This window comes from Pleurodeles waltl, chromosome 3_1 (assembly GCF_031143425.1).
Source record: "Pleurodeles waltl isolate 20211129_DDA chromosome 3_1, aPleWal1.hap1.20221129, whole genome shotgun sequence".
Lineage (NCBI taxonomy): Eukaryota > Metazoa > Chordata > Amphibia > Caudata > Salamandridae > Pleurodeles > Pleurodeles waltl.
This window is the reverse complement of record NC_090440.1, coordinates 1,280,779,959-1,280,793,165: the sequence shown is the minus strand read 5'-3', so window position 1 is coordinate 1,280,793,165 and position 13,207 is coordinate 1,280,779,959. Positions and strand designations below refer to the sequence as shown.

General features: G+C 38.9%; 1 protein-coding gene across 1 annotated transcript in view; it reads left to right on the top strand.

Annotated features, from left to right (window-relative positions):
• Positions 1-5,203, top strand: part of LOC138283572 (putative leucine-rich repeat-containing protein DDB_G0290503) — a 511,080-nt gene extending 505,877 nt beyond the window's left edge. Inside the window, exons 17-18 of the mRNA XM_069221509.1 lie at positions 2,475-2,507; positions 5,120-5,203. Of these exons, the coding sequence (XP_069077610.1) occupies positions 2,475-2,507; positions 5,120-5,203 (117 nt within the window). The remainder of the gene's footprint in view (positions 1-2,474; positions 2,508-5,119) is intronic.
• The last annotated feature ends 8,004 nt before the right edge of the window (positions 5,204-13,207 follow it).

Below are 13,207 nucleotides of genomic sequence, written 5' to 3'. Positions count from 1 at the left end.
GGAAAGGTGTTGTTTTTTGTTTCACGCTTATATGGCAAGCGTTGTCATGGCATGTGGGACGACCACCGAGATGCACCTTTTCTGCTATGTGGCACACAATCTGGCCATCTGATGGACGGGGGAATTTGTGAGAGAGTAAGAGACAAACAACCTACATTTATAATAATGAATACACAGCTTTGCCCAAGGGGCAGTGAAAAAATGTGTGACAGCACACCAAAATCCTGTGTAATTATAAAAGGGCCAATAATCGGTATAGCAAATTATGCAAGAAAGATATTCTGTGGAAAGTGTAGTAGTAACTAAAAAGACCAAAAATGGGCATTGGTGTCAAAAGCAGTAGCCATGCACTATTTCATTTACTTATTTTACACTGTTTACTCCTGACCAAAGACAACCCTACGATGAAGTGGGTTGTGGAAGAGCTGGCTAGGCTGGCATCCTGAAATTACCCAAATTAGAAAAGGCCTAGGTTCTACCTACTCCTCCTGGCCAATGCAAGTCCAAATTTAACAGGGGTTCATTTCCCAAGCTGTCCCAGCTACCAAGCGTGGCTATCTAAAAGGCTGCCTTTATTTTTCTTTCAAACCTATATTTTCAAGTAAAGTGCTAGATTTTGTCTTAAGTATTTTTTTCATAAACTCAAATTAGAAGATTTGCTGTCCTCCAGAGACTGTCTGTCCTATTTTTCATGCCAAAAGGAGCAATGAGTTAGTTTTTAGAAACATTATTATTAAACGCCATCTCATGTCTGATGTAACAGCTACCTGCCTAATTATTGAGCTCTATTGTCCAGGAATTCCACAGCGGCCAACCAATGTCGATACATTCCAATGCTATCCTTCTTTGAAATTCAAAGCCATCATGTTCAACCATGAACCTACTTTAAATATTCATTCCTGTGATGTATCTCAGGTGCACACTATAGTTCATTTTTGCCCTTACATTAACAAAAGGGCCTTGGTTGGTCATTCTGTTCCTGTGTGTCTACAGAAATGATCTTTGTGGACCAGCTACTTCTATTTAGAGAACCTTATTTTTACTGCGACCAATTCGAAACATTGTTTTCACCTGACAGTTCCCTTTAGCTAGAGAATGCTGTGATATGGCTGAGGAGCAGCACATGTCAGCTAGTGGGTGGGTGAATGGACCTTAGACATGCTCCTTCTACTTCAGTCAATGGATGACAAACAGCATTTTTTTCATGGAAGCTAATTCACTGCAATTTAACTCCCTTTTAAACTGGTGAATGGTCTACCTCAAGAATTAAGTCACGTGCGGTTCAATGTCATATTGGATTTCATGGCCCCTGGCAAGATAGGTAGCATAAGGACGTTCACCAGCTTTCCTTCTTAGGCCTGTCAGTATATTACTATAAAGTAGACGAATCTCTGCTATACCAAGGGGTTTACTAAAATGCATATGTCGAGCACTTACTCTTGCACACTGTTAAAAATAGATATTCTGGGTATTGGCAATCAAATTTCCTTTCATAAATTCAATCCTTTTATTTGTTATGTTGCCAATATTCTTTTGCGTTTTCAGTATCTGTCACTCAGATATCCTGTATTTGTCATCCTTTCCACAGCAAACTATAATTGCCGTATCTCCTATTCAGTGCTTAATTTGTAAATAAAAATGTGCTGTTGTCCAAAGAACTCCTTTTAAAGTTGTTGCTGCGACATTTAAATATACGAGCACAGAATACTGAGGCAGCGTGATCTCAACGCCTTCTTTGGCCTCTTTACTCCATCAGCAGCCGCTCATTGCCCCTTCAGCTCACTCTTGCAGCTTTCTGCGTTCTCCCTTTGTCATGGTTTCTTGTTTTTCTCTTCCTCCTTCTTTCCTGTATGTGTCTTTTGCTCGCAGTAAATTTCTGATACAGAAAAATAAGTGCTGACCCTCTAAAATGAGTGCTGATGCCCCCCACTGGAAAACAGCGGCTTAAATGAAGCACTGCTCCTATTTTCCCACAATTATGTTACATTCTTAAAGTCACGGTGTACTCCTTTCAGTCTGACCAGTATTGTCAACAGGTCTGTGTCTGCTTCGCTGCATCTATGATTCCTTTCTAATCATACTTTTATATGTATTGTAACCATTGCTTCTGGATTGCTATTGAGTATTATTATTTGTTTAACTACTTTATTTCTGGGTTCTAAATAAGGTAGTGGGACACATGGGGGGTAGTACACCAAATGTGTTATTGTCTTAGTTCCACAGAGAGATTGTCAGGGCCACAGTCGATTTCTTACATCCATGCTGCTACGGGGTAAGCAGGAATCATACATTTGAGATAAAGTTTACAAGCAAAGTATTAGTTAAAACTATTGGGTATTATTACTCATAGTCAACACACAATTACAATTCGAAGCATTTGGGTTGGGAAGATTAAACCAGGACTAAATTATAGCATTTGAAACACATGTTTGCATTGTAGGAGTATAATTTCTGAATTTCTTTTCTCCTTTTAGAAGAATATAGAGACCAATGACCAACTTGAGACTGTAAGTGACTTTAAACATCATATGCTATTGTACTGTATGATTTTCTAGTAAATGTATTGTGCTTGCAACCCTCTAAGTTTGAAGTTAAGTCATGTTCACATAAAAAACAAGCTACACCATCCAGAGTTCACAGTTGAAAAGGTGTTGTTTTTTGTTTCACGCTTATATGGCAAGCGTTGTCATGGCATGTGGGACGACCACCGAGATGCACCTTTTCTGCTATGTGGCACACAATCTGGCCATCTGATGGACGGGGGAATTTGTGAGAGAGTAAGAGACAAACAACCTACATTTATAATAATGAATACACAGCTTTGCCCAAGGGGCAGTGAAAAAATGTGTGACAGCGCACCAAAATCCTGTGTAATTATAAAAGGGCCAATAATCGGTATAGCAAATTATGCAAGAAAGATATTCTGTGGAAAGTGTAGTAGTAACTAAAAAGACCAAAAATGGGCATTGGTGTCAAAAGCAGTAGCCATGCACCATTTCATTTACTTATTTTACACTGTTTACTCCTGACCAAAGACAACCCTACAATGAAGTGGGTTGTGGAAGAGCTGGCTAGGCTGGCATCCTGAAATTACCCAAATTAGAAAAGGCCTGGGTTCTACCTACTCCTCCTGGCCAATGCAAGTCCAAATTTAACAGGGGTTCATTTCCCAAGCTGTCCCAGCTACCAAGCGTGGCTATCTAGAAAGGCTGCCTTTATTTTTCTTTCAAACCTATATTTTCAAGTAAAGGGCTAGATTTTGTCTTAAGTATTTTTTTCATAAACTCAAATTAGAAGATTTGCTGTCCTCCAGAGACTGTCTGTCCTATTTTTCATGCCAAAAGGAGCAATGAGTTAGTTTTTAGAAACATTATCATTAAACGCCATATCATGTCCGATGTAACAGCTACCTGCCTAATTATTGAGCTCTATTGTCCAGGAATTCCACAGCGGCCAACCAATGTCGATACATTCCAATGCTATCCTTCTTTGAAATTCAAAGCCATCATGTTCAACCATGAACCTACTTTAAATATTCATTCCTGTGATGTATCTCAGGTGCACACTATAGTTCATTTTTGCACTTACATTCACAAAAGGGCCTTGGTTGGTCATTCTGTTCCTGTGTGTCTACAGAAATGATCTTTGTGGACCAGCTACTTCTATGGAGAGAACCTTATTTTTACTGCGACCAATTCAAAACATTGTTTTCACCTGACAGTTCCCTTTAGCTAGAGAATGCTCTGATATGGCTGAGGAGCAGCACATGTCAGCTAGTGGGTGGGTGAATGGACCTTAGACATGCTCCTTCTACTCCAGTCAATGGATGACAAACAGCATTTTTTTCATGGAAGCTAATTCACTGCAATTTAACTCCCTTTTAAACTGGTGAATGGTCTACCTCAAGAATCAAGTCACGTGCGGTTCAATGTCATATTGGATTTCATGGCCCCTGGCAAGATAGGTAGCATAAGGACGTTCACCAGCCTTCCTTCCTAGGCCTGTCAGTATATTACTATAAAGTAGACGAATCTCTGCTATACCAAGGGGTTTACTAAAATGCATATGTCGAGCACTCACTCTTGCACACTGTTAAAAATAGATATTCTGTGTATTGGCAATCAAATTTCCTTTCATAAATTCAATCCTTTTATTTATGTTACGTTGCCAATATTCTTTTGCGTTTTCAGTATCTGTCACTCAGATATCCTTTATTTGTCATCCTTTCCACAGCAAACTATAATTGCCGTATCTCCTATTCAGTGCTTAATTTGTAAATAAAAATGTGCTGTTGTCCAAAGAACTCCTTTTAAAGTTGTTGCTGCGACAGTTAAATATACGAGCACAGAATACTGAGGCAGCGTGATCTCAACGCCTTCTTTGGCCTCTTTACTCCATCAGCAGCCGCTCATTGCCACTTCAGCTCACTCTTGCAGCTTTCTGCGTTCTCCCTTTGTCATGGTTTCTTGTTTTTCTCTTCCATCTTCTTTCCTGTATGTGTCTTTTGCTCGCAGTAAATTTCTGATACAGAAAAATAAGTGCTGACCCTCTAAAATGAGTGCTGATGCCCCCCACTGGAAAACAACGGCTTAAATGAAGCACTGCTCCTATTTTCCCACAATTATGTTACATTCTTAAAGTCACGGTGTACTCCTTTCAGTCTGACCAGTATTGTCAACAGGTCTGTGTCTGCTTCGCTGCATCTAGGATTCCTTTCTAATCATACTTTTATATGTATTGTAACCATTGCTTCTGGATTGCTATTGAGTATTATTATTTGTTTAACTACTTTATTTCTGGGTTCTAAATAAGGTAGTGGGACACATGGGGGGCAGTACACCAGATGTGTTATTGTCTTAGTTCCACAGAGAGATTGTCAGGGCCACAGTCGATTTCTTACATCCATGCTGCTACGGGGTAAGCAGGATTCATACATTTGAGATAAAGTTTACAAGCAACGTATTAGTTAAAACTATTGGGTATTATTACTCATAGTCAACACACAATTACAATTAGAAGCATTTGGGTTGGGAAGATTAAACCAGGACTAAATTATAGCATTTGAAACACATGTTTGCATTGTAGGAGTATAATTTCTGAATTTCTTTTCTCCTTTTAGAAGAATATAGAGACCAATGAACAACTTGAGACTGTAAGTGACTTTAAACATCATATGCTATTGTACTGTATGATTTTCTGGTAAATGTATTGTGCTTGCAACCCTCTATGTTTGAAGTTAAGTCATGTTCACATAAAAAACAAGCTACACCATCCAGAGTTCAGAGTTGGAAAGGTGTTGTTTTTTGTTTCACGCTTATATGGCAAGCGTTGTCATGGCATGTGGGACGACCACCGAGATGCACCTTTTCTGCTATGTGGCACACAATCTGGCCGTCTGATGGACGGGGGAATTTGTCAGAGAGTAAGAGACAAACAACCTACATTTATAATAATGACTACACAGCTTTTCCCAAGGGGCAGTGAAAAAATGTGTGACAGCACACTAAAATCCCGGGTAATTATAAAAGGGCCAATAATCGGTATAGCAAATTATGCAAGAATGATATTCTGTGGAAAGTGTAGTAGTAACTTAAAAGACCAAAAATGGGCATTGGTGACAAAAGCAGTAGCCATGCACTATTTCATTTACTTATTTTACACTGTTTACTCCTGACCAAAGACAACCCTACGATGAAGTGGGTTGTGGAAGAGCTGGCTAGGCTGGCATCCTGAAATTACCCAAATTAGAAAAGGCCTAGGTTCTACCTACTCCTCCTGGCCAATGCAAGTCCAAATTTAACAGGGGTTCATTTCCCAAGCTGTCCCAGCTACCAAGCGTGGCTATCTAAAAGGCTGCCTTTATTTTTCTTTCAAACCTATATTTTCAAGTAAAGTGCTAGATTTTGTCTTAAGTATTTTTTTCATAAACTCAAATTAGAAGATTTGCTGTCCTCCAGAGACTGTCTGTCCTATTTTTCATGCCAAAAGGAGCAATGAGTTAGTTTTTAGAAATATTATTATTAAACGCCATCTCATGTCTGATGTAACAGCTACCTGCCTAATTATTCAGCTCTATTGTCCAGGAATTCCACAGCGGCCAACCAATGTCGATACATTCCAATGCTATCCTTCTTTGAAATTCAAAGCCATCATGTTCAACCATGAACCTACTTTAAATATTCATTCCTGTGATGTATCTCAGGTGCACACTATAGTTCATTTTTGCACTTACATTAACAAAAGGGCCTTGGTTGGTCATTCTGTTCCTGTGTGTCTACAGAAATGATCTTTGTGGACCAGCTACTTCTATGGAGAGAACCTTATTTTTACTGCGACCAATTCAAAACATTGTTTTCACCTGACAGTTCCCTTTAGCTATAGAATGCTGTGATATGGCTGAGGAGCAGCACATGTCAGCTAGTGGGTCGGTGAATGGACCTTAGACATGCTCCTTCTACTCCAGTCAATGGATGACAAACAGCATTTTTTTAATGGAAGGTAATTCACTGCAATTTTACTCCCTTTTAAACTGGTGAATGGTCTACCTCAAGAATCAAGTCACGTGCAGTTCAATGTCATATTGGATTTCATGTCCCCTGGCAAGATAGGTAGCATAAGGACGTTCACCAGCCTTCCTACCTAGGCCTGTCAGTATATTACTATAAAGTAGACGAATCTCTGCTATACCAAGGGGTTTACTAAAATGCATATGTCGAGCACTCACTCTTGTACACTGTTAAAAATAGATATTCTGTGTATTGGCAATCAAATTTCCTCTCATAAATTCAATCCTTTTATTTATGTTACGTTGCCAATATTCTTTTGCGTTTTCAGTATCTGTCACTCAGATATCCTCTATTTGTCATCCTTTCCACAGCAAACTATAATTGCCGTATCTCCTATTCAGTGCTTAATTTGTAAATAAAAATGTGCTCTTGTCCAAAGAACTCCTTTTAAAGTTGTTGCTGCGACAGTTAAATATATGAGCACCGAATACTGAGGCAGCGTGATCTCAACGCCTTCTTTGGCCTCTTTACTCCATCAGCAGCCACTCATTGCCCCTTCAGCTCACTCTTGCAGCTTTCTGCGTTCTTCCTTTGTCATGGTTTCTTTTTTTTCTCTTCCTCTGTCTTTCCTGTATATGTCTTTTGCTCGCAGTAAATTTCTGATACAGAAAAATAAGTGCTGACCCTCTAAAATGAGTGCTGATGCCCTCCACTGGAAAACAACGGCTTAAATGAAGCACTGCTCCTATTTTCCCACAATTATGTTACATTCTTTAAGTCACGGTGTACTCCTTTCAGTCTGACCAGTATTGTCAACAGGTCTGTGTCTGCTTCGCTGCATCTATGATTCCTTTCTAATCATACTTTTATATGTATTGTAACCATTGCTTCTGGATTGCTATTGAGTATTATTATTTGTTTACCTACTTTATTTCTGGGTTCTAAATAAGGTAGTGGGACACATGGGGGGCAGTACACCAGATGTGTTATTGTCTTAGTTCCACAGAGAGATTGTCAGGGCCACAGTCGATTTCTTACATCCATGCTGCTACGGGGTAAGCAGGAATCATACATTTGAGATAAAGTTTACAAGCAACGTATTAGTTAAAACTATTGGGTATTATTACTCATAGTCAACACACAGTTACTATTAGAAGCATTTGGGTTGGGAAGATTAAACCAGGACTAAATTATAGCATTTGAAACACATGTTTGCATTGTAGGAGTATAATTTCTGAATTTCTTTTCTCCTTTTAGAAGAATATAGAGACCAATGAACAACTTGAGACTGTAAGTGACTTTAAACATCATATGCTATTGTACTGTATGATTTTCTGGTAAATGTATTGTGCTTGCAACCCTCTATGTTTGAAGTTAAGTCATGTTCACATAAAAAACAAGCTACACCATCCAGAGTTCAGAGTTGGAAAGGTGTTGTTTTTTGTTTCACGCTTATATGGCAAGCGTTGTCATGGCATGTGGGACGACCACTGAGATGCACCTTTTCTGCTATGTGGCACACAATCTGGCCGTCTGATGGACGGGGGAATTTGTCAGAGAGTAAGAGACAAACAACCTACATTTATAATAATGACTACACAGCTTTTCCCAAGAGGCAGTGAAAAAATGTGTGACAGCACACTAAAATCCCGGGTAATTATAAAAGGGCCAATAATCGGTATAGCAAAATATGCAAGAATGATATTGTGTGGAAAGTGTAGTAGTAACTTAAAAGACCAAAAATGGGCATTGGTGACAAAAGCAGTAGCCATGCACTATTTCATTTACTTATTTTACACTGTTTACTCCTGACCAAAGACAACCCTACGATGAAGTGGGTTGTGGAAGAGCTGGCTAGGCTGGCATCCTGAAATTACCCAAATTAGAAAAAGCCTGGGTTCTACCTACTCCTCCTGGCCAATGCAAGTCCAAATTTAACAGGGGTTAATTTCCCAAGCTGTCCCAGCTACCAAGCGTGGCTATCTAGAAAGGCTGCCTTTATTTTTCTTTAAAACCTATATTTTCAAGTAAAGGGCTAGATTTTGTCTTAAGTATTTTTTTCATAAACTCAAATTAGAAGATTTGCTGTCCTCCAGAGACTGTCTGTCCTATTTTTCATGCCAAAAGGAGCAATGAGTTAGTTTTTAGAAACATTATCATTAAATGCCATCTCATGTCTGATGTAACAGCTACCTGCCTAAATAATGAACTCTATTGTCCAGGAATTCCACAGCGGCCAAACAATGTTGATATATTCCAATGCTATCCTTCTTTGAAATTCAAAGCCATCATGTTCAACCATGAACCTACTTTAAATATTCATTCCTGTGATGTATCTCAGGTGCACACTATAGTTCATTTTTGCACTTACATTAACAAAAGGGCCTTGGTTGGTCATTCTGTTCCTGTGTGTCTACAGAAATGATCTTTGTGGACCAGCTACTTCTATGGAGAGAACCTTATTTTTACTACGACCAATTCAAAACATTGTTTTCACCTGACAGTTCCCTTTAGCTAGAGAATGCTGTGATATGGCTGAGGAGCAGCAGCACATCTCAGCTAGTGGGTGGGTGAATGGACCTTAGACATGCTCCTTCTACTCCAGTCAATGGATGACAAACAGCATTTTTTTCATGGAAGCTAATTCACTGCAATTTAACTCCCTTTTAAACTGGTGAATGGTCTACCTCAAGAATCAAGTCACGTGCGGTTCAATGTCATATTGGATTTCATGGCCCCTGGCAAGATAGGTAGCATAAGGACGTTCACCAGCCTTCCTTCCTAGGCCTGTCAGTATATTACTATAAAGTAGACGAATCTCTGCTATACCAAGGGGTTTACTAAAATGCATATGTCGAGCACTCACTCTTGCACACTGTTAAAAATAGATATTCTGTGTATTGGCAATCAAATTTCCTTTCATAAATTCAATCCTTTTATTTGTTATGTTGCCAATATTCTTTTGCGTTTTCAGGATCTGTCACTCAAATATCCTGTATTTGTCATCCTTTCCACAGCAAACTATAATTGCCGTATCTCCTATTCAGTGCTTAATTTGTAAATAAAAATGTGCTGTTGTCCAAAGAACTCCTTTTAAAGTTGTTGCTGCGACAGTTAAATATACGAGCACAGAATACTGAGGCAGCGTGATCTCAACGCCTTCTTTGGCCTCTTTACTCCATCAGCAGCCACTCATTGCCCCTTCAGCTCACTCTTGCAGCTTTCTGCGTTCTCCCTTTGTCATGGTTTCTTGTTTTTCTCTTCCTCTGTCATTCCTGTATGTGTCTTTTGCTCGCAGTAAATTTCTGATACAGAAAAATAAGTGCTGACCCTCTAAAATGAGTGCTGATGCCCCCCACTGGAAAACAACGGCTTAAATGAAGCACTGCTCCTATTTTCCCACAATTATGTTACATTCTTAAAGTCACAGTGTACTCCTTTCAGTCTGACCAGTATTGTCAACAGGTCTGTGTCTGCTTCGCTGCATCTATGATTCCTTTCTAATCATACTTTTATATGTATTGTAACCATTGCTTCTGGATTGCTATTGAGTATTATTATTTGTTTAACTACTTTATTTCTGGGTTCTAAATAAGGTAGTGGGACACATGGGGGGCAGTACACCAGATGTGTTATTGTCTTAGTTCCACAGAGAGATTGTCAGGGCCACAGTCGATTTCTTACATCCATGCTGCTACGGGGTAAGCAGGAATCATACATTTGAGATAAAGTTTACAAGCAACGTATTAGTTAGAACTATTGGGTATTATTACTCATAGTCAACACACAATTACAATTAGAAGCATTTGGGTTGGGAAGATTAAACCAGGACTAAATTATAGCATTTGAAACACATGTTTGCATTGTAGGAGTATAATTTCTGAATTTCTTTTCTCCTTTTAGAAGAATATAGAAACCAATGAACAACTTGAGACTGTAAGTGACTAAACATCATATGCTATTGTACTGTATGCTTTTGTGGTAAATGTATTGTGCTTGCAACCCTCTATGTTTGAAGTTAAGTCATGTTCACATAAAAAACAAGCTACACCATCCAGAGTTCAGAGTTGGAAAGGTGTTGTTTTTTGTTTCACGCTTATATGGCAAGCGTTGTCATGGCATGTGGGACGACAACTGAGATACACCTTTTCTGCTATGTGGCACACAATCTGGCCGTCTGATGGACGGGTGAATTTGTCAGAGAGTAAGAGACAAACAACTTACATTTATAATAATGACTACACAGCTTTTCCCAAGGGGCAGTGAAAAAATGTGTGACAGCACACTAAAATCCCGGGTAATTATAAAAGGGCCAATAATCGGTATAGCAAATTATGCAAGAAAGATATTCTGTGGAAAGTGTAGTAGTAACTTAAAAGACCAAAAATGGGCATTGGTGACAAAAGCAGTAGCCATGCACTATTTCATTTACTTATTTTACACTGTTTACTCCTGACCAAAGACAACCCTATGATGAAGTGGGTTGTGGAAGAGCTGGCTAGGCTGGCATCCTGAAATTACCTAAATTAGAAAAGGCCTAGGTTCTACCTACTCCTCCTGGCCAATGCAAGTAAAATTTAACAGGGGTTCATTTCCCAAGCTGTCCCAGCTACCAAGCGTGGCTATGTAAAAGGCTGCCTTTATTTTTCTTTCAAACCTATATTTTCAAGTAAAGTGCTAGATTTTGTCTTAAGTATTTTTTTCATAAACTCAAATTAGAAGATTTACTGTCCTCCAGAGACTGTCTGTCCTATTTTTCATGCCAAAAGGAGCAATGAGTTAGTTTTTAGAAACATTATCATTAAACGCCATATCATGTCCGATGTAACAGCTACCTGCCTAATTAATGAGCTCTATTGTCCATGAATTCCACAGCGGCCAACCAATGTCGATACATTCCAATGCTATCCTTATTTGAAATTCAAAGCCATCATGTTCATCCATGAACCTACTTTAAATATTCATTCCTGTGATGTATCTCAGGTGCACACTATAGTTAATTTTTGCACTTACATTAACAAAAGGGCCTTGGTTGGTCATTCTGTTCCTGTGTGTCTACAGAAATGATCTTTGTGGACCAGCTACTTCTATGGAGAGAACCTTATTTTTACTGCGACCAATTCAAAACATTGTTTTCACCTGACAGTTCCCTTTAGCTAGAGAATGCTGTGATATGGCTGAGGAGCAGCACATGTCAGCTAGTGGGTGGGTGAATGGACCTTAGACTTGCTCCTTCTACTCCAGTCAATGGATGACAAACAGCATTTTTTTCATGGAATGTAATTTACTGCAATTTTACTCCCTTTTAAACTGGTGAATGGTCTACCTCAAGAATCAATTCACGTGCGGTTCAATGTCATATTGGATTTTATGTCCCCTGGAAAGATAGGTAGCATAAGGACGTTCACCAGCCTTCCTTCCTAGGCCTGTCAGTATATTACTATAAAGTAGACAAATCTCTGCTATACCAAGGGGTTTACTAAAATGCATATGTCGAGCACTCACTCTTGCACACTGTTAAAAATAGATATTCTGTGTATTGGCAATCAAATTTCCTTTCATAAATTCAATCCTTTTATTTATGTTACGTTGCCAATATTCTTTTGCGTTTTCAGTATCTGTCACTCAGATATCCTCTATTTGTCATCCTTTCCACAGCAAACTATAATTGCCGTATCTCCTATTCAGTGCTTAATTTGTAAATAAAAATGTGCTGTTGTCCAAAGAACTCCTTTTAAAGTTGTTGCTGCGACAGTTAAATATACGAGCACAGAATACTGAGGCAGCGTGATCTCAACGCCTTCTTTGGCCTCTTTACTCCATCAGCAGCCACTCATTGCCCCTTCAGCTCACTCTTGCAGCTTTCTGCGTTCTCCCTTTGTCATGGTTTCTTGTTTTTCTCTTCCTCTGTCTTTCCTGTATGTGTCTTTTGCTCGCAGTAAATTTCTGATACAGAAAAATAAGTGCTGACCCTCTAAAATGAGTGCTGATGCCGCCCACTGGAAAACAACGGCTTAAATGAAGCACTGTTCCTATTTTCCCACAGTTATGTTACATTCTTAAAGTCACAGTGTACTCCTTTCAGTCTGACCAGTATTGTCAACAGGTCTGTGTCTGCTTCGCTGCATCTATGATTCCTTTCTAATCATACTTTTATATGTATTGTAACCATTGCTTCTGGATTGCTATTGAGTATTATTATTTGTTTACCTACTTTATTTCTGGGTTCTAAATAAGGTAGTGGGACACATGGGGGGCAGTACACCAGATATGTTATTGTCTTAGTTCCACAGAGAGATTGTCAGGGCCACAGTCGATTTCTTACATCCATGCTGCTACGGGGTAAGCAGGAATCATACATTTGAGATAAAGTTTACAAGCAACGTATTAGTTAAAACTATTGGGTATTATTACTCATAGTCAACACACAATTACAATTAGAAGCATTTGGGTTGGGAAGATTAAACCAGGACTAAATTATAGCATTGAAACACATGTTTGCATTGTAGGAGTATAATTTCTGAATTTCTTTTCTCCTTTTAGAAGAATATAGAAACCAATGAACAGCTTGAGACTGTAAGTGATTAAACATCATATGCTATTGTACTGTATGCTTTTGTGGTAAATGTATTGTGCTTGCAACCCTCTATGTTTGAAGTTAAGTCATGTTCACATAAAAAACAAGCTACACCATCCAGAGT